Genomic DNA, 22,429 nt, shown 5'->3' with positions numbered 1-22,429 from the left:
GGGCAACAGGAAAGGGAGAGGAGAGGAAGGAATGAATAGCAGCAAAGAGAGAGAGAGAGACAAAAAAGCTAAGAAAAGAATCTCTTTTTTGTGCACTTGGGTGAACTGATTGCACTCTCTCTCTCTCTCTCTCTCTCTCTCTCTCTTTTTAAATGAATACTATCCCTATTCAGGAAGCAGTGATCCGTGTGTGTATCTCCCAAAAGCAGGGACACTTTGAGATGATGGCTGGATAAATAATTTGAGGTGGGGTCAGGAGGTGTTGGATTTTGACTCCTTAAGTATGGCGCTTGAATCAGATTCGAAACTAGAAGGGTCTGTTGTTCTGGTGATGTCTAACATGTGGGAACTTCAGATAAACATCCAATTTTCATCAGGGTTCACTGTGGGTTGAAATGTTATGAGAACAGCTCATTTCAGCCCTCTCCAGCTTGTAGGTCTTGTGTGGGCTCAAAATGAATTCTTCTTGACCTATCTCCATCAGTACAATTTTCAAATTTCAGTGTAGCCTGGGTCTTTTTCTAACACAGCACACAAACTCCCGACTGTCGTTCTCATAGGGCTGTGACACTCAAAACATGTTTATGGGGACTGTGACTCTACTGGCAAGTCTGAGTGAGAGGACAGCCTTGGTGTGGTTTGGGCCTGGCACTGAAAAAGACTGTCATCCTTAAATCTCTTCTCCTTCTTCTGCAGGGGGTGGAGGAAAGCGCAAAGGCAAAAGCAAAAAGTGGAAGGAAATCTTAAAATTCCCTCACATTAGCCAGTGTGAAGATCTCCGAAGAACAATAGGTAAGAGGCCTATTCTCTTTTGGAAACGTGGAGGAAACAAAGTACCTATTCTCCATGCCACCTCACCTGGGCAGCTTCCATCGAGCTCCTGTAACTGTATTGTGCAAACTACTCATCTGTGGCAGCATTATAAATTACCATTGGCGTTATGGGCATAAGATGCACTGCCCATTACAACAGGTGCATAGCAGTGGCCAAAGGTCATGCCTCTGGTTGTATGTATGGGCCCTATCAGTCAAAGGGGAGTTGCATTTACAAGGCGTGTTTCCATTAGACAAGTATGTGTAATACCTACTTTGGTTGGTCCATATGAGGGGCCAATATTGTGCATCACAGGCTGTACAGAGTGGAAATGGACCCTTTTCTGCATCATCTGACATTGCCCTGAAAGAAGCAGCCCTATACTAGCAAGTAGGAGACTTGGTAACAGCAGAGAGCCTTTCAGTGTGTTTGGACATCAATAATTTATTTTATTTTGGAAGTAATATGCAAGTAAGCAGTGGCACTGATCAGCACAGCAGCCCCAGGGGCAAGGGCCAAAAGGGCGGGGCCAAGGGCAGAAGGGGTGTGGCTTTTGGCAGTCAGCCCTATGCCCTACTCCCTCACGTTCTGTCTGGGACACCCTTGGAGCAGTGCACAGCATTTCAAATGCCAGGCCCAGAGGCAGTTGCCTCCTTCCTCAGGTCAGGCCTGCGATTAAGTACACGCTTTGCACAGCCAGCCTTGCACAGCAGTGGCCATCCAGCCTATACGTCACTGACTGCTTTTATGCACTTTTATATAGGCCTCATAAAACTTTTTGCTTAAAATTACTTTTGTTTTATCGATGTGAAAGAAATATTAAAAGTTTGGAATTGGAGTTTCCAGTTTCCATATCCATGGAGTATAATCTTTCCTGCTCATGTCTGGAAAGTTCCAGCCTTTTCTTAACTGCATCATTACTAAGCAATGTTAATGGGAATATCCTTGTACACTGCTCCTGGAAAACGTAATGTTACCATTCCTGCAGTAATGGGTTAACTTTAGCTAGTGAAACTCGTGTTTTTCCCCTTCTGACGTAAATCCAGACCCTGGCAATGAATAAATGAAAGGCAAGAAGTTGTAACAAGTGAGATAGCAAATACTGCAATTTGTCCGAGTTTGGTGGTGGTCATGGAAGCTCACCAATGTGCTGTAGTTTACACTCCAAATGTGCCAAGTATTTATGCAAGGAAAATATGTGGAAAGTTACGAAACTGTCGGTAAAGGGAGCTAATGAAGGAAAATGGGCATAAAAATGAAAAGCCCTCTTCCAGTTCATGGACACTTGCCTGCTCTATAGTCACTCAAACCTTGAAGCAATTTCTGAGGGTACAGTACCTGCTGGGATCAAGGGGGACTCAATATATTGGTATTTGCATGTGGAATTGTCCTTGCTTTTCAATTAACCTTGGTTCCTAAAGGGGAAAAACTGAACTGCATGAGACTTTCTGAGGCATAGAGACACACAATAACCTTAAAGGAAGAGCATTAAAAAACTTAACTTCTCTTGTTTCCGAAGTATAATATGGGTATCATTTCAGATGTTTATCCATGGCTGTTTCTCCCCAAACTTTCTTTCCTTTATATCTTTTTATTAGTGGACAAAAAAAAAATTGCAGCAGAAAGTTAGCCTTGGGGTGTTGTGATCAGAGGTGGTGGCTTTGTTGGAGAGATTATTTGTTGATTAAAAATGACAGTGATGGATGTAATTTTGGACAGATGGAAATAGAAGCCCAGAGCCTGCCACCCTTATTCCTGTTGAGTCTCTCGTGACTGTCACTCAATAAGGAGTAGAACATCTTCATGTCACCCTCCTATTTGTGAATCCGCTGATGGCTGATCAGCCCGAGTCTGGAGCTGCAGATCTTATCACAGAAGGGGCAGGTGTTGGTAGCTATTGGAGGGGCACCGGGGAGTTTTTGCCACTCTTTCCTTCTTTTCCGCCTCTGCTTGTCCACGTTGTGTTGGGACCTCTCAAACTGTGCCACCCCCTCATGGATTAGTGCTGTCCACTGGGGGCAGTCCCGAGCAAGGTTCTCCCAAGTTTCGACACTGATGCTGCACTTTTTCATGTGTGTCTTCAGCACATGCTTATATTGCTTCTGTTGCCCCCCAAAATCCTCCTCTGTCCTTCCTCCAACTTGGGAAACAGAATCTTTTGGGAGGTGCTGATCAGACATCCGAACCACGTGACCAATCCAGCAACGTTGTTGGGGAATCACAATGGCTTCCAGTTGAGTAGCACTTTACACATTGGCCGTTTCTACACAGGCCACTTTCTTCGAAAGTGACATGGTAATCCATGGCCCGAAATATGCTAATGAGGTGCAGATGCAAATTTCCCACACCTCATTAGCATACGGTCATGTGATTTGGAGTCCGGAAGACCCTTCTTCCAGACTCCAAAATGCCATTTAGAAGTGCGGCCCCCCAGGGGGTCTTCCAGAAGGAAGTCCTTCTGGAGGCCGATTCTTCCCAAAAATTTTTGGGAAGAAGGGTTCTCCAGAAGAAGGACTTCCTTCCGAAAGCTCTCCCGGGGCTGTGCTTTTACATGGCGTTTTGGAGTCCGGAAGAACGGTCTTCTGGAGTCCAAATCATGTGACCGTATGCTAATGAGGCACGGAAAATTTGCATCCATGCCTCATTAGCATATTTCGAGTCATGTATTACCATAGTACTTTCAAATAAAGTGGCCTGTGTAGAAACAGCCATTGACTTTAATAAGAATACAGGGGACTTAAGCAATACCGGGGAGGTAGGGGCTCTGCCCTCCCAGCAGGGCTGAAGGGAGCCTGCCTTCAGTGTTGATTGGAGGGTGTGGTTGTCCCCCCATCCTCTCCCAGCCCTCATTGCAACCTGGACCATGCCACACCCTGCCCCCCACCCCTTCTAGTCCAGCCCTCAGTGCCACCTGGACTGTGCCACCTGTGGTGCTCCAGTAATGATTTATAGGGCCTAGGATTTGGGCCACAGCAGTGGCGACAGCTGGGAGCGGCAGACCCTTTTCAACCACCAGTTGCCCTCTTTGCCCCTCTCTATCAGCAGACCTGGGCACTACTCAATATGAGCACCTCATGGTCTGTCCCTAAGCAGCAGCAGCCAGTGACAGCATGTGCAGGGACAGATGAAGACGGGACTGTAGTCTGTAGACTAAGGGTGCAGCTCCTAAACCTCCTGTGTTCCAGGCCAGCCCTTCCTGATGGGCAGGGAGGCAGCTCCACATGCTGCCGTTCCTCTCCCCCTGCCTGTCCCCACACCGCACTTGCCTGGAGGCTCCGCCCCACAGCTCCCATTGGCCAGGAATCACAGCCAATGCGAATTGCAGGGGGCAGGCAAGAGTTGTGCAGCATGTCCATGTGGAGCCACCTGTTCCCTCCACCACTCAAGAGGACCTGCCCCAGGTAGGGGCCTTGCTCCCAACCTGTTGACCCAGCCTTGAGCCCACTCCCACACCTTAACTCCTACCCAGACTGCAAATTCCCACCCCAACCTCCTGTCCTGCACCCTCTCTTATACTCCAAGCCCCTGGCATCAGCCTGTGGCTGTTTAAGTTACCGTGGATGAGCATTGGATGAAGTGGTTCTTTTGGCTCCATGATGCTTTGTGCTATGCCTTTGGGGAAGCCTTTCAAATGGGTTCTTGGAAAAGAGCCAGTGTTCCGCAGGACAGCTTCCTTCCAAATCACAATGACAACCTTTTCACAGGTGTAAAACCTCATTGACTTTAGTGGGTCTAACTTCATGAGGATTAGTTGCAGGGTCAGGCTGTTGAGATGGCAAACACCGCCCCCCGGCCTCCATTTGTGGGGAGAGCATGTTCATGCGTGTGTAAAAACGGCTACATTTCAGCATGAAGCTTGTACTCTTTTGTACCCCATGGGGGTGAATTCGAAAGAGACCGTGTCTAAAATGTGCAGCGTGAAAAGAAATGTGGAAAACAGGAAGGCTGACGTAAACCAAGGGTCTGCAACCTGTGTTGACATAATCATGAGTCAGTTCATACCTATTGGTTCTCTCTGTGTTTACAGGAGACTCTGTGTTTGACTATCCATCATCTGGTATCTTTCTGAAAGACTTGCTTAATAACCCCCTTCTTTTTCATCTGCACAGATACAAATACCTAAACATCTGTGAGTAGCAATGGTTTTCATTTTGCTAGATCAACAATCAAGGCGAGCATCTTTACCAATGTACTGTTGAGCCAAGAAGCCATGTCTTGGGTCAAATTTCACAACAGCCTTTATTTCTTTGTTTATTTATTTACCAACACTATTTTATTTGCTGCTAAGTACACAGCACCTTTCACCAAGAAACTGTCTGGCCTTCATTGTGTGCTAATTACATGGGCAAGTGGAACAGCAGAGCAGTTCAGCATGAAGAAACAGTAATGCCTTTACATGGTCTGAAAGGGGCTAGTATATTTGTTATGAATGGCTAATGTATGTTTCTGTTTGCCACTCTCTTCATGAATCCAAAATAAGAAGAAGCCAATTGCAATAAAATAACTTGCATTTCCAAGAGGAGTCTGCAAGTATTAGTTTCCCTTTCAGTGGATGAAAACATGTAGTTCAGAACTCCACAACAATGAACTCTATTACAGATACTATGTGCAAATTACATACTACTATTTTTATAACCTGCAGAGAATAGCTTAGCAAAACAGGAGTTTTCAGAGGGAATTAGCTGCATGCATCTTTAAAAATGCCATACTCTAACAAATATAACCTCAGTCAATGTTAACAAGTTAGTCCTGGCACAAACAGAGCAGTTAGAAAAAAAAAAAAAAAAAAGGAAAAAAGCCCTAATTTTGAAGGCTGGAGTGCCTTTTTGATGATAAAAGATTGTTAATGTCTGCAAATATTTCTGAATGACGCAAAAGTTTCTGTGGGTTAAAAGTGTGGAATTTTTATTTATTTTGCTCAGACCCATTCTGGGCTTTATTCTTTCATAAAAAACAGCTTGAGTGAAAGAGTTGATTATTCTGATGTTTGGCAAATTTTCTTTCGTAACTGTCCAAAAGCTATATAATAAATCAAGTTTTTTTTTTTTTACCAGAGATTGAAGTTTATGGGGACACTCTGCCACAGAACGCGTCTGCTGTTTGTTATGTTACACTGATTTGTTGAATTACACCAGATTGGCTGTCAAGAATTTTAGCTTGTGGCAGACTAGATTTATTGCAGAAACTTTAACTCCTTCAGTAAAGAGGATTCTTGTTATGGATTATAGGGAATAAGAAGGATAATGCTGTTATTTTTACCTTGTCATGCCTTCAGACTTAAGGAGGTTTATAATTGAAAGGTTCAGCACTAATTTTCTCACTTGTAATGCTTGGCTTTAAAAAAATATTCTTACTCTTTCAGGTAACCTGTTCAAGACAGACATGTATGACTTGCATTAGAGTAAAACTAACTTTGAACTTCTTTTTTTTGGCACGGATGAATTCAGGGTTGTTAAAAATACTCTTCTCAGTGTCAGAGACTTTGTAGGCAGGGTGAATATAGTAAGTTGGTCCAAATTCAAACCATGCTATTCACAGGCTAGCTTTGTTTGCAAAAGATTTAAAAAAAAAAAAAGAAAGAAAAAGAAAAGAAAAGGTCCAGGGGTAGGCAACCTGTGGCCCACAAGCTGATGGCAGCCCATCAAGGTGAGCTACTGGCAGGCTGCAACAGTTTGTTTATATTCTATGTCCACAGGCACAGCCCCTTGCAGCTCCTAGAGGCTGTTGTTCACCATTCTTGGCCAATGAGAGCTGCGGGAATCAGTGGGCTGCAGGGACATGCCGGTGACCACTTTTTGCAGCTTCCATTGGCTAGGAGTGGTCAAACACAGCCACTGGTAGCTGTGGGGTGGGAGAGCCTGCCTGCAGATGTCCAGTGAAAACAAACTGACCTGTCACAGGTTGTTCACCACTGATCAAGACTGTCACAGGACTCACTTTTTCTAGATGTTTTGACTTTTATGTGTCACAATGAAGTCCTACTACTAATTCTGTGGCGCCTTCTCTCCAGGGATCTCAAGCACTTTAGAAACATGAGGCCTCGGTAAACTCTGTGGTTACATCTACACTAGAGCATTTTGTCAACAAAACCCATGGAGCGTTTACACTAAAAATGCATTCTGTGAATGTACAAAAAAGCCATGTGGCCGCACTGGGAGCCCTCTGTCGACAGATAGGGATTCCAGTTACCGGACAGTCCTGTCTGTGGTGCTTCTCGTTGGCCGTTCTGTCGAGAGAGCAGCTGGGCACTCTGGCCACCCTCTGTCAACAGAGCAGATCAACAGAGCTATCCACTGTCATATTTGGCTGTGATCTGTCGACAGAAGTTTTCAGCAGCTTCTGTCAACAGATCATTCTGGGGTAGACATAGCCCATGAAGGAGGGAAGGATTATTATGCCTTGTCTACGGATGGGGAAACTGGTAGAGAGACTCAGCCAAGGCTGATGAGCACTAAATCAGTGGCAGAGGCAGGAAAAGAATCTATATTACTGCAACTACCACACTATCCTTCTGGGTTTTTGCTGTTAGAAGAATGGGGCCTTGGTACAGAGAATTCCCTCTGTACGGAGGCTTCCAAATCTGCAGAAAATCTCCATTCTTCCTTTACCTTTTAAATAGAATTGTTCCAGGTGTCTGGTTCACAGACAGAAGTTTTCTGAAGATCCACAGACCAGGTATTGTACAGGCAAAAAATATGCCAGTGTCACTATATCACATCCTACCTCTACTTTCCTGTCCACTGTGCACTTTCAACCCTAGTTGGGGTTTAATGAAAGAACAATTTGGTCTCCGCCATTTGTTTTACCCTTGGCAACTCTACCATTTAATAGCAATTGTGTTGATACTTAGCAATGAGGATAACACATCTTCCAGGAACTACAGAGATCCCAGCCACTCATTTTGTATAAGCTACTAACCAGCTACAGAATAGTACCCACTTTCAACTGCTATAATTCATGGCCTGGATCCTGCAATCTGATCCATATGGGAGACCCTATGCCCCTGCTCTGGCTTGGGTGTAAGATCCCATGCAGATCAGATGGCAGGAACAGAGCCTTAGTTAGTTACATCAGATGCTTTCTGTTCCCAGATTGGATGACTTAGGTAAACAACCAGCACGAAAACAACACATTTTACAATCAAACTCATGCAATTCAGACACTGAGCATGTAAGTGTAAAATTAACTCTTTGTGTTTGTGTTCACAGAATTCAAATAGTACAATGGTTACAAAAATTGTGTACAAAAAAGGTTGCAATCTGTTAGTACAGAGGTCTTGGTCCATCTAATGGCTCCTGTGCGCTACAGTAACAGATATAGATAATAATCAAAGTTCATTTTCAATTCTAATCAAATATTCATGTCCCTTTTCCCTTTCAATTAATTGATCAAATAGGATGTTCTTAATGACTGCAGAGAAAGTAAAGATTTACAACTGTCTTGAATGCTTAGCCTGAATTTTATGGTCATTTTATAAAATTAGGGATCAAATATTATAAGTAGGGCTAGTCTATCATTCTCCATCCAGAGTGTATTTTGATAAAAAATTTGACTACATTTTTTTCCAGAGTAAGTTTCTGCTTTGCTTGGAAATTTTCCAGTTTTTAATCGGAAAATCAATTTATTTGTCAGCAAATCAAAATTTCCCATTGAAAATATCTATGGTCTTTCAAAATGCTCGGCAAAATGGTTCTATTGGAGTGGAGTGGGTGGGAAATATTTTCTGACAAGCTCTGATTATGAGATTGAACTTTTATGATAAACAAGACACACTGAAAACATGGCAACATTTGTCCAGTTCCAGCTCTGGTCCCAGGCTTGCAAGCCTCTAGGCAATACCCTTAACTTCACACGTGACCAGTGCCGTTCATGCCGGTGGCTTCCTCATGTGCTTATATTTGAGCAGGAATGTAAATGTTTGCACGATTGAGGCCTCAGACACTTATCTGAGTGGTTAAGTTTCCACTGTAGGTGGCGAAGCTCTTTGGATAAAAGGGTCTATGTTTGTAGTAAACACTTCATAATAATCATACGATTATGGAAATACCTATTTCCGAGAACTTCGAGAAAATAATGGCTTTCCTCTACATCACTGCTGGCTAATTTACAAACACTTAGACACAAGTAATTTCACTTGCATGAGTAGTCCCATTGAATTCAGTTGACATCAGCTGGGACTATATGTGTTAGTAGCACTGAGCCCCACGTGGAAGTGTGTGTAGATTCAGGGTAGCTACAGCATGTATTTTACTCAGCCACGGTATGGTCAATGAACAGGGCTGGATTTACGCCTTGGGCACCCTTAGGCACAGGGGCACCAAGGCCCCTTGCTACCTGCAGTGGCTTGGAGCAGTGGGGTGTCCCTGTTGCTCAGCAGAGACAGGAGCAGTAGGGTTACCTACCACTCTTGATGGGTTGGAGCTTCAGGGGCCCCTGCAATAGCTTGGAACTCCTATCTTAGGTGGTTGGGGCACCTGTCTGGTTTCTATGTTTAGGCACCTCACTGCCCACAGACCCTCCAGTGCCTCAATGTGCACGCACCTCTCCTCACTGCCCAGAGCTTCCCACAAGGCCACCCCCCCAGAGACCACTCTTACTGGTCCCACTGGGAGGTGACTGCTGGCTGAAAAAAGTAGCACTTCAGCAGGGCTGAGGGGGAAATCTTCTCCAGAGCTGGTCCCATCCCTAAAAGGACCCAGGAGGGGCAACATTTGAATGCTTAGACCCTCCCCCCTCGAATGCCAGTACCCTAAGGCACATCACTACTGTGCCTAATGGGAAGTGCAACCCTATCAATGAACACAGTGTGAACTTCCTGCCTGTAAAGATAGGCAAGTGAGAGTCCCACACCATAATCTACCACACAGAGTTGTTCTTTCTGGAAGAACTCCCTCCAAAAGGCTGAACGTCTGGGCTAGCAGTTTTGCATGGCAAAAATAATACAGTCGTGAAGGCCAGGCAGTCAGTTGTCACCCACTCCCCATCTTTGGAGGCTTGCTTAAAACAACTCCTGTTTACTTGGTGGTAGAGTCCTTGGCGATTTACTGTGTCTCCTACCCCAGCTGGTGACATCATTTTCATGGCAACTGAATCCGTGCCCTGGGTATGAATCTTACTCTTGTTCACTTCCTGCTGGAGTTGAAACCCTGCCCTACCTCCCCTGGCATTGCAAGAGGAGCTTTCCACTGCAACCATCGGTATGGAAAATGAGGAGACTGTGGATGAGTGAATCAAAATATGTCAAAACTGGAGAAACTGCTAAAAGCCTCTGAAAGGATTTATTGCTCTGGAAGAAGTTATGTGGATTTATAGATTTCATTCATGCTGAAATGTGAAACTGATTTATTTCTAAATAAGTAATGAAGAGCGTCCCTTTTCTGTCTTCCTTTGAATGTTCCCGGCACAGTCCTTCCCTACCTTCAAGTTTATTCTCCACTGGGAATAGCCTCCACCCTTTCATGAGCTGAATGTTCTGTCCACTTCTTTCACGTATTCTTCCTCTGCGAGTCTTGCATCCAGCACCATCCCTGTAGCCTTTTCTCAGATTTGACATGTAATTCTATGTCATACACTCTCCCAGTTTGGATTATATACACCCTTTGGGGAAGAGCTTTGGCAGGGGCTGCATCTGCGTCCAGATCTTGGAAATGACAAGTGAGTCTGTGCTCACGAAAGCTCATGCTCAAAACTTTTCTGTTAGTCTATAAGGTGCCACAGGACCCTTCATTGCTAACCCAGAATGTTATCGTTTGGTTTTAAACCCATCCCTGGTATAGTTGCTTTATTTAAAACCCTTCAGACTCTCACATGAGTCTTCCATTAACGTACACCTTTAATGCACTAATGAGGGACAAACAGAGCAACCTTTGATGCCCTTGTAGGATTAGCTGTGTGCAGTTTAAGGCAATGGACGAAATCAAGAAGCTTTTTTTTTTTGTAACTTTTTAAAATACCATCACAGAAAGTATGTGAAAAACAAGCTGTTTTATACATCTATTGAGACTCAAGACTAACACTGGGAGAACAGCCTGCTTGCAGGCGGCCTGCACTTGACAGCTTCCAGGACTGTAAGGGGACACAGGGGAAATGAGTTTAAATGATCTCAGCCCACATTCTGTTTACAGAATTCATTTCACAAGACTTAATCCATTAAGCATTACTTTGGCAATGGCAACCCTGCAAGATACCAAGAAAGCCGTTGCTGTTTCCCCTAAAGGGCAGGCAATGAATCCCCTTCTCCGTATCCAGTAATGCTTAGAAGACCATGTTGACCTGTGTCGTTCTATATAACCCCCACCCCCACTCCCTAGATACTATTGCTAACACACTTTTTTGCGGATGAAAGTGTCTCTTGTGTAATGAATTTTTACCCACAAATTTTAAAAGAAGAATGCCACAATGCACTCTCAGTTTCCAAAAACTGTCAGAGTAATAGGCAGAAAGGGATCTAGAAGAAACTATATCTTTTACAAGATCCCTCTTATCTGTCACTTAAAATAAAAATTAGACATTGTGAGCTGCAGGGTTTGCCATTATCTTATTAGGTAAAAATGAGTCATTAACACTAATTAATACTTGTGCAGAGCTTTGGAATTGTAAAGTGCTATCTGAGTACTCAGTGCTCATGTTAAGTATTATTACCTAATTGGGAAGGAAATTGCCTTTAAAAATGAGTTAGTTTATACTGGTTTTAGGGAAAGAGAAGGAGGGGGAGGCTGAATTTATGCTAAATTCCTGCTCTTGTGCCACTAAAGTCAAACTGGAATTTTGCCATTGATACCACAGAAGAGAAAGAACAGGAGAAAGGAAGCCATTTGTGAGCAATCAGGGCCTGATTCAGCTCCAGTGAGGTCAATGGCAAAATCCCCTTTATCTTAAATGGTGCTGGATCAGATGCTTAGCAAAATGGTGTGCACACATGTACACATGCAGAAAAAAAAAGTTGAGTTTATGGGCTTGTCCACCCTGGGGGCTATTCCAGAATCAGACCTGCAAGAATAAAACTAATTTTTCAAGTCTATGACTGAAACAAAAACCGGGGTAAATTATTTGCTAGCCCCAAAATAAGGCATTTGGGGAGTTTTTCTATGTTTTTAATTTTTAAAAATAAAATTGAAGTATAGTTCAGTTATGAAAAATTATTTTGAATTGAAAGGTCAAAAGAAAACTTTTTTGCTTTTTCGGGTATTTTTTCCCGTCAATTGAAACAGTTTGGTGAATTTGACACACATTTGCAAAATGTTACAGACCCAAATCTGCATTTTTTTGTGTGGAAAAGAAGTTATGACTGAACAGTTTTGCCCAGCTCTCTAAAGGATAGCTATTCTGGAATAATGGCATTAATTCTGCTTTGGAAGTAGATTAATTTAAATTTAAGTTAAGTACGGAATTTTTCCAGAATTGAAGTGTCTACACATTGGGGATTATTCCAGAAGAGCTGTTCTGTTTTAGGCTCACATACCATCTTATCCTGGTATAGATTTTTTTTTTTATTATTCTTATTAGTATTATCTAATTCATCTCTCTGAAATATTCCCGTTTCTCTCTCTCTTACACACACACACACACACACACTTGTGGATATAGCAGATAATAGAACTGCTTGGAACTTTGTATAGAAACACTTCAGTAAAAAAAAACTTCTCATTTAATATGTATAATTTTCATAAAAATATATTTCAGTCAAAATATTTTCACAAAAATCTGAAAACTGAAAGATTTACCATTTCACACTTTTCTTCTTCCTTTTTTCCGTTCCTGCCCTCCCTTCAAGTAGAAAAAAGAGAAAGAATGGGGAAGAAAGGAGAAAAGAAAACAAACCAATTTGTTGTTTAGTTTTTGAAAAACTGAAATTTTTTCAAGAATTTTTCAGTATTTTAATGAAACAAAAACTCAGTTTTGTCAAACTATCCAAAGTGGTTTTATTTTGGTTGAAATTGTTTTTGAAAAGAGTTTTGACCATCGTTAATATGTAATACATTATATTAACATATTTATTGTTATATTTGTAGCACTTCTTGACTCTGAACTCTCTGTTGGGCACCAAAACAGTGGATCTCATTTTCAGTTTCAATTACTGTTTATTCCACCCAGCCAGGGTAAAGGGACCTCAGAGCAAGTAGAAACGTAATGCATTATTATTAAATGTACAACCATTTAAAATTAATAAATAGGTAACTAAGTGCAACTTATACTCACTTTAAGACCTGTTCACGATGCAAGAAGGAGAGTAAAGGGATATTAGTACGAATAAAAACCTGGCTCATTATAACTTCTAGTCTTAGAAGCAGAAGAGAGATATGAAAAAGTTTTGGTGAACCTACAAAGACAATCCCTTCAGTTCTTTGCTTTGGCTCTGTTTTTAAGAAATGATGAAAACAAATTGATTTGGAGATATTAATATTTGATTTTTTCGTCCTTTTGCCAATCTGTACTAAAGAATTTTTGTGGAATGGGACTATCTTTACCTTCATTAAGGAAGTTATTCACAAATCCTGCTTATTTTTCAAGTAGTCATTTAAGATGCTATTTTAAAATTTTCTTAGAACTGATAATAAAGATACAACTTTTAATGCACTGTGGATTAAAACATGACAGTTGTAACTAAAAGGCACTCTCAACAATAGAGTGTGAGACAAATAAAAGGAGAATCAGATACTACTATCACTTTTTGATAGCATTTCTGATTATTCCAGTACTTTTATGACTGGTACTTGCTACACCAATTATTTAGAGCTTTATAGCTTCTGTGAAAATGGAAAACAAACATGTTCCCTGCCTCAGTTTGCCTGCAGTGTAGGTGAAGATATGACAAGACAAGTGAAGATGAAAATGGAAGGATAGAGAGAGTGGGACTTGGCTATTAAGGTAACTGAGAAATACAAGCAGAATGTAGCTATGGTAACACCAACGGTACATAACCAACTCATGTTATGTATTTTGTCTTCGTTCAAGGGCTCTAAGATGTCCTGAAATGGGTACAAATTAATTAAAATGCTTGACACTTGAGCAAACAGCCTGAAATTTCAAGGTCCTTTAAATTTTAGAACTTTCAGCAGAATGTTAGTAAGAACTTCAACATTTATAGCCTGCTGTGAGCCTAGAAAGTGACTAGATAGCATGGTTAACTGCAAATATGTTGCATAGCTTTACTGCAAAGCATAGCAGAGATCATACTTACTTGTGGAACACAGTATTTAATTTGTTTGTCGCATAGTATGGCAGTTTCACACTGCTCAGCTCCATTAGTACACTAGTTTATAACCAGCAGCTGTATTACCTCGTGTTAGGAGCTTCCCAGATCACATCGGCTGAAGATGGTCATTGTGAGAGTAATTGTTTGGGATACCTTTAGGGAAAACGCAGGTGGTGCAAAAAGTGGCAATGGAGATTCAGTGGGCCTGGCCATGCCTCCTGAGAATGAAGCTCCCATTTTCACACAATTTATTGGCTTCATGCAGCCCCACTTCAGACCAATGGAGGCTTCTCCATGCAGTCTGACATCTGTGCTGAGGGAAGGGTGGGAGACTGGACTGATGGGAGGGAAGAGTAGATGTATGGGGGTGGGTCTTGAGGGTGAAGCAGTATTATCCTTACCAGTGACTTCTCACCCACATACACAAACCCCACTTCAGGGTTCCATGGACAGGTAAGTCCCCGGTAACATTGCTCCAATGAAAGCCGCCTAGCCAGAGACAGGAGGCCCAGCAAGGAATCATGTCATTGTAAAGGCACAGGCTTTTTATGATCCCCCCACCAGGTTTCTCCATGACCTTTTTTGTAGAGGAAACTACCTCCCGGATGGGGTCATGCCTGTGAAGGGACCCTGCTGGTAATATGGGCCAACCTTATGTCTTCCCTCTGGAGTCACCAGTGATTGTTTTTTGTGGAAACCTTTCTAAATATATTATCATCACCTCACTGACCCAGAATTACCTAGTGTGTCATTGCTTAAAGCTGGAGGTAGAACCGGAGTCTAGGCACCTAGTCCTCTGCCCCCTACCCATTCTTCTCACAGAAATCCACTGATTTTTCTAAGTCAGTTTCAGGGTGTCGGCAGAAGTTAGATGAAACCTAGAGTCTTTGCTGCAGGCCAAAAGATGCTCATTTCGGCTGAAATCCTTGCGAAAGGACAAAGGCTGCTCAAAGCCCTGTTTAGCACTCGAGTGCTGCAGGGAAGATATCAGTGGAATAATCACAAAGGGCCACTTGCATGAGACATAAGGACCAAATTTCTATCTGTTCAAGGCCCAAGCCTGGCCCTACTGGGGCAGGGTGCCCTGAGCTGTGACAGGAGGGTGGCTTTCACCCTTTCCTCCTCAGCACAGTTGAATTACTTGGGCTCTGTGCAGGAAAACTAAATATGACCTCTAATATTTAATTTCTGGGCATCTATATAGAGATGTGAATTTATAAATGTTCAGTGTCAGTAGTGGTATCTGGAAGATACTTGCTTCTCTTCTCATTCTGTCTGACAGCAGTTGTAAGCACATTACTGTCCATGAAGAGGGATCTAAGTCTGCAATTCCTCTGTCCTTTAGTAATGATTTTTATCAACTCTCTTTCTCAGTGGTAGGTAATGAGCAATTCAAATCCTACAGAAAGCTGTCTTCTGTGTCTAAAGTAGCTGCAGATGTCCTTAGAGTGAAGCTGATCCGAATACTGGCTATGTCTACACTAGCCCCTGCCTTTCAAAGGGGGGATGCTAATGAGACAGTTTGGCAGATGCTAATGAGAAATTGCCATGAATATGCAGTGCCTCATTAGCATAATGCTGGCTGTGGTGATTCGAAAGTGCCACTTTCGAATCACGAGTTGCCCATGTAGATGTGGGCCCTTTGAAAGGACCCCCCAGTCTTCAAAAGCCCCTTATTCCAAAAACCAAATAGGAATAGGGGGCTTTCAAAGACTGAGGGGGCCTTTCAAAAGGCCCCCATCTACACGGGGGGCACATGATTTGAAAGCAGCACTTTGGAATCGTCACAGCTGGCATTATGCTAATGAGGCGCTGCATATTCATAGCAATGCCTCATTAGCATCCCCCTTTCGAAAGGCGGGAGCTAGTATAGACATAGCCATGGTCTCATGTAAAATATATAGTATTCTGCCCTCACATTTTTATTTCCTACAGACCACTAGCTTCTTTCCAACATGTCTCCAAACCTGGCTGCTCCTAGAGTTTTAGCAGTTGAGTAGTCAGAGTAAGGAAAAGAAAGTCACACTTGTCAACTACCCACTTGCCACACAGGACCAAACGTGTGTTGCGAAGAACCAGAAACCTCCATGTTCGAATTCAGACATGCAGTCAGATGCTACTGAGAGCTGCAATCTAGCTATTATGGACTATAGAACCAATAAGCAAGTATACCCCTTCTTTTTTTTCCTTAATATATGTAAATTTAAGTTCCAGTGGCAGATGGTGAAATGACAGCCCTGGAGTTGGAACACCTCTAGTTATCCACTAAACAGGCACAGCCTGGCTTCCCCATGCTGTCATGCCACTGTTCCTGGCTGCTGTTCCTGGAAGGCCCACATCCTGGGGAGAGACTATTTCAGCTCCTCTGGTTTCCATTCAGTTGTTGGCCATTTGTCTGAGACTGCCTTTGTGATGGCCATTTTCGTGGAATCGTTGGTATGACTCTAAGATGCCAACTGTCAACCCAAGTTGCTCCACAAGTGCCATGCCAGCATGTTATTTATATATATATTTTTAATCCCACAGTCTGTTTTGATCCCTCTCCATAAGCTCTTGTAAAAAACCTATTTTAAACAGACAGTGAAACCAAGTAACCTAGTGGTCTGATAGGTAAAGGTCTGCAGTTGAGCTGACATTTACTTTCCTAGCTCTCATGAGCTGAATCTTTTATTTGTGGAGACAGAAGGAAAGTGTGTGTGTGTGTGTGTGTGTGTGTGTGTGTGTGCGCGCGCGCACTAAAACCCACAACACCAGTCTCATTTTCCAGCTGAAAACAGTTTCAAATTCAATTTGTGGAATGCTTTAATTAAATATGTGTCCCTGAAAGAGGTAAAATGGTACAAGCAACTTGGCAGCTCCCTAATATAGTATTCATAGTTGTAGTCTCTCAGGGAAAACTGAACTGCCTTTTTAAAGGGATTTTTTTTTTAGCTCTCGTTTACAGTAGGAATGTAATTAAAGAACGCTGTGAAGGCCATGTAAGTGAGCAGCTCAGACACGAAGAGATTAAATTCCAGTCTTCCGTTTGGAGTAATCCTCTGACTTCCATGTTTAAGTCATATGAAGAAAGACTTTTCTAGCAGCATCTACTAAGATGAGCTGCTTTCTCTGGATTCTGGTACCTGGTAATAATTGAATATAAATATAGTAGAAAACAGGCAGAACTGAAAGTACAATTTACTTTAACGGCATCCACATAAAATGGTGATTTTTTTTTAAGGAGCTGGAAAGCAAAGGGAACAACATTAACTATTTTTTACTAATCTCTTTGGAACACGCTCTTAGAGAATTGTTTTTCTCTTTTCCTGTTCTTTCTTTACAGTTCCAAGATCGATGTTCCCTGCAAGCATCTATTATTTTTTGTTTGCATTTTGGTTTATTCACAGAGATGTAAGATTGAATCCCTACTACTTTGCTTATCAAGTTATTGAAATGCTCGTGTCATTTGGCCCATCAATAAAATCAAAAAGTGCTTATGTCTTTAGATTTATTACAAGGGGTCCATCCTGTACACTGTGTGCATTTACACAATGTTGGTACTCTGTCTCAGCAGAGTTGCTGACCCCTGCTCTGAGTTGTATCCCAAAGGATGGAGAAGACCACATTAGCCCATCTGTCTGCCCTTTGTTCCATGCTCAATCGCACTGAAGGCAGCTGAGCGACCTAAAAGGATCCATTGGACACCTGGTCTTCATCTGTTGCTGAGAGATCACAAAACCTCACAGAATGTAGCTTTCCTAGTACAGTTTGGACTAAAACCAAATGAGTGGTCTGAATGAATCCTGGGGATTCCAGGTACTGAGCTGGGACAATGGTCACATGTCAGGGTCTAAAGTACTGGATGGCTCAATAGATTGTGTGAAAAGAGCCCCTCTTATCCAGGCCCTGGTTCAGTTCAGTCCTTCACCCCTTTCTGCCAGGGGCTGGGCTTTTGCAAAGGGTCTCTGAGTTAGGGGGCCCAGCCACCGCTCTTGGGGCTCCCTCCCCTGGTGTTCCTGACCTGGGGTTGGTCTGCCTCCCTCTCAGGCTCTACTCTTGCACTCTTCCTGCCCCCTTTGTCTCCTCTAACCTCCTCTTCCGCTCCCCTTCTGCCCTCCCACTCTGTCCTGTACATTGCAACTGTGGAGGGTTTTTAAAGGCCTGCATTAAGCCAGCAGTGGAGTCAGCTAGCCCCAGTCTGCCAGAGCCAGCTCCCTCCCAGCTGCTAAGGATTGCCCTGCTGTCTTCTGCTTCTGTTTAGCAGGCCTCTTCCCCCTCTTTGGGCTGCCTTTCTCCCACCCTGAAGGGTCCCTGGCCCAACCCTGCCACAATTGGTATTGGGACACAAAAGCTTTCATCATTCACATCATAGTCAGTAGGCTGAATCTGGCGTAAGCTGCGGTTTAGTGATTAATGATGAGAGCTCTCATGGAACATGGCATGAAATGGACAAAATCCAAATCATCAAAAATTGTTATCACAACTCACACAGGAGGGGTCCCCTTGGCATCAGTCTCTGTAGAGACCTAGGAGTGCACATTCCACAGGAGTGGAGCTGTTTTCTCGTGCCTGGAAAATGAAAGGAAGGAGCATTAGCAGAGCAGAAAGGGAGGCGTACACTGTTTTCAGTTGTGCTTTCTCTGCTCTTTGGATAAATTTGAAGTCTTCATTTCTAAGGGGTGCTCTGCTCATATCTTTCACCAGCATTGCGTCATTATGGTGTGATTGTGCAGGTCCTCTCTGGAATTACAATCCTCTAGTGTCATATTACACTGTAAGTGCAGCATGTGTTTCTATAGGTTTTAGAACAAATATTAGAGTAAACTCTTACAGGGCACTGAAGGCCTAATGTCAGACACTTCCTTGTTTGCAGAGGTGCACAGTAGAAATTCCCCATCCCAAAACTCACGTGTTATCTAGTCATATACACAGAGGAAGAGACGGGTAAAGAAAATCCATCTGTAAAGGAGGCCTGACTTTCGTAGAAGTAGGTGATGTGGTTCCTTTGGCACTCACAAAAGGAAACTAGAGAAATACAGCTTCTATACAAAGCTGAATACAATAAATACAGCACACAGTGAGGAAGTAATTAGTAGTTAAGTTGAGAGTTATCCAGTAGGATCCTGCTTGAGCCTTATTTGGGTTCAGTACTATTCAATGATTTAGTCTCACACTTGGAGGATGGAGTAGTGAACAAGCTACTCACATCTGAGGCCTATATGAAATGGGGAGGAATACAAAGCACATTGGAAGATAAGAGTTGAAATTCAGTTTGATGAAGAAGAATTGGAAAAAAAGATCTGAACTCAGTTAAATCAAATCAGTTATCTGGTCCCAAGAGGTAGTGAATTTTCACAGTTACAACTTACGTCATTGGGAATTGCATATGCTCAGTACTCATAAAGATGTGTAAAGTTGTAAATAAAGGAAGGAATCACTTGAATACAGAAATATAGATGTGATCATATTGATTAAGGTGGTGATACCCAGGGAAGAATTTGGGGATTATAATGGGTGAAAAAATGAGCTTGTCTACATTGTGACATTAACCAGAACAAGGTAAATACTATATTAGGTCCCATTAATAGATATTTTGTATAGAATAAGCAATGCGATTGTTTCACTCTAAAACCACTTCTTGCCAACTTCACTTGTCTGATTAGTTTCCTTGACTAAGGAGAATTATTGTCCCCAGTATTCTGTTAGTTAGAACTTAGGTTTCTTCTCTTTCTTTTCTTCTATGGACTCGTCATATGCAGTTCTCATGACCTTTCTTTACAGCATATATGTGCCTATGTAGAGCCTGGGGAACACAACAAAGAAGGGAAACCAAAATGACAGATGCCAAATTAAGGAGGAAATTACATTCTCTGAGAGGGGGGAAAAAAAAACTATGAAAGGAGGTTGTGCAGTAAGCAAAACTGAGATGTTGCCCTCTCCTGTCCTATGGAAAAAACCAAGGCATCATGATCGCCAAAAGCCAATCTTCCCCAAGTTTCGTATGGAACAGAGATTCTCCAGAAGCACAGAGCCAACTGCACATCTGTTCTGCATCTGTATTGGTGATGGTAGTTCTGCCTGCCTTGGTAACGTTGGCATCTGGCCACTAAGTGCCTTTGTAGTTCCTCAATGCAAAGAAGCGCCTAAAGAAAAGCAAATTGTTCCCAAGTGTATAAGCTGTGTAGCAGTCCTCCATTAACAAGCGAAATCAATGTCATATAATGGGCATGTGTAGGGACTTGACACATTTAACAACTCAGCAGGCACATTCCACCTGGACTTACCTGAAATATTTGGCAGCAGCTGGGTGAGGAATCATTCCCTTAACTTTTATATGAGCCTTATAGATTTTAGAAACAAATAATATAACAATTTAGATAACCATTTAATATATGCACATTTGATCTAATTGGACTTTATTTGAAGCAAACTAACCAGCTGATGCTAGTCAAGGACGTCCTTTTGCTCACTATTAAAGGAAACCAATGCAAAGATTTAATAGCAGTTTGCATATTTAAATGTTTTGCTAGTCACTGACTCTGACGCCAGCTCTTCTTATACCTTTAAGGTATAATTAGGGATAGTGAAATATTTAACTGGCTTTTAAAAGTTTTCTACACAGTAATTTGTGCTCATTAAAACTTATGCTTTGAGCTCTAATAAGGTCTAAGTTGTAGATCTGCTTATTTCCAGTTCAGTAAACTAGGTGCACAAACAATATATGCTGATGACTGAAAGTAGAATCCATACTGGGGAGCATCTCACTATGCCCGTTGTTGTTTTCTGTTTGCCCTTTTCAAACAGATTTTACTTGGCAATTTAATGTGTGCCAGAAAGAAAGGCTTGATTAAGTTCATAATTGGTGCAGCTGTATAAAACTCCTCCGTAGAAATAACACATCTTGCAGGTTTGAACATAATAACATAGGAAATTGCATGTCAAGGGTATGACTCAGATTTTTAGATTTCAGGCCCTGAAGGGACTATTGTGATCATCTAGTCTGACCTCCTATTCAGCACATGCTGTAGAGAGGCCCCAACATCATTCCTAGGGCATCTTTAGAAAAACAACCAATCTCAATTAAAAATGGTCAGTGATGGAGGCTCTGCCATGACTCTTGGTAAATTGTTCCAACAGGTAATTAGTCACACTGTTAAAAATGAATTTGTCTAGCTTCAGCTTCCAGCCCTCGGATCATGTTAGACCTTTCTCTGCAAGGTTGAAGAACTCACTATTAAGTTTTGTTCCCCATGTAGGAACTTAGGAAATGTGATCAAGTCATCCCTTAGCATTCTCTTTGTTAAGCTAAATAAATTGAGCTCCTTGAGTCCAAAACCATCAGGCACGTACAGGCCAACTGCTTTTCCTAGGCTTTTGAAAAAGTCAAAGGACATATGGCTCAGGGATCTTTGGCTATTAATAGTCTTGGCGGTCATTATTGGTTTTACTGGGTTGATTTATGAAATGATCGGTAACAAACGTTCTTCTACTAATCTAACCTTAAATGAAACATTTTGTTTGTTTTACTGCATATCACTTCATTTTAACTGGAGCAGGGCTAAAGGTCTAAATAAGAACTGCTGCACTATATGTTTCTTGAGAGTGCTCCTTTTATGCTATTCACCACTGTACTATGTGCTTGTAAACAAGTATTCAGAAATGTATAATCGGTAAAGTGTTGCTCAAGACGCAGATTTTGTTGTGGAATAGTCCTCTTAGACAAACATGTAATAGTGACCTCTGCTTTCTCCAAGCGCCAGCCCTCTGAAAAGCTTAACGTTGTGGGTGGTGGACACCCAGGTTTCTGCACTTAGGCAGTGATCAAGCCTAATCTATGGTTCAGGCCCTTTCAATTTGTCATGGCATTCACCTTGGAGAATCAGTCACCTTGCTGAACGCCCTACTCTGACTTCCATTTGCAGAGGTGCTCACACATTTTCCAGCCATGTCACCATTGTGTTGCATGGCATGTAGCCAAGAGAAAGAATGTTTGATGGCAGCAAGTTTTTGAAGGAAACTGGGAGTAAAGAGTCTTGGGTTCCCGTCTTGATTCAGTTGGTGACTTTTAACTTGACCTTTTGAGCAAGTCACGCAGAGCCAGATTGTGGCCCTTTATTCTCTTTGTTAAGCAGTTTCTTACAGGAATATTGCACTGGTTTAAACATTTAAAATAGCAACTTTAAGTTTCAAGTACTGCTATGGTAAAAGATAAAAGGCAAATATTTATGACAAGTTTCAACTGGAATGTTACATAATGTAACTTCATAAAATAAAATACATTCCCAAATAGCCTTAATTTTATCAGATGCCCTATCAAATGATAATTTGCATCAGCTACTGTGCAATGTACTTATCTGTGTATTTTGCTGATACGACTGCATAATAGGTTATGACCAATGCAAATGAAAAAGTCTCCCTGTTGATAAATACTGGATTTAGTGA

At 42.2% G+C, this 22,429-nt stretch overlaps 1 protein-coding gene across 2 annotated transcripts in view; it reads left to right on the top strand.

Annotated features, from left to right (window-relative positions):
* The window catches only part of GRK5 (G protein-coupled receptor kinase 5), a 246,316-nt gene that overhangs the window by 99,524 nt on the left and 124,363 nt on the right, over positions 1-22,429 (top strand). For both annotated transcript variants that reach the window (XM_075000539.1, XM_075000538.1), the window contains exon 2: positions 697-792. In XM_075000539.1, coding sequence (XP_074856640.1) covers positions 697-792 — 96 coding nt within the window. The remainder of the gene's footprint in view (positions 1-696; positions 793-22,429) is intronic.

This window comes from Carettochelys insculpta, chromosome 7 (genome assembly GCF_033958435.1).
Source record: "Carettochelys insculpta isolate YL-2023 chromosome 7, ASM3395843v1, whole genome shotgun sequence".
NCBI classification, from domain to species: Eukaryota; Metazoa; Chordata; order Testudines; family Carettochelyidae; genus Carettochelys; species Carettochelys insculpta.
The sequence above is the reverse complement of the archived record's forward strand: the minus strand, read 5'-3'. Positions and strand labels throughout refer to the sequence as shown.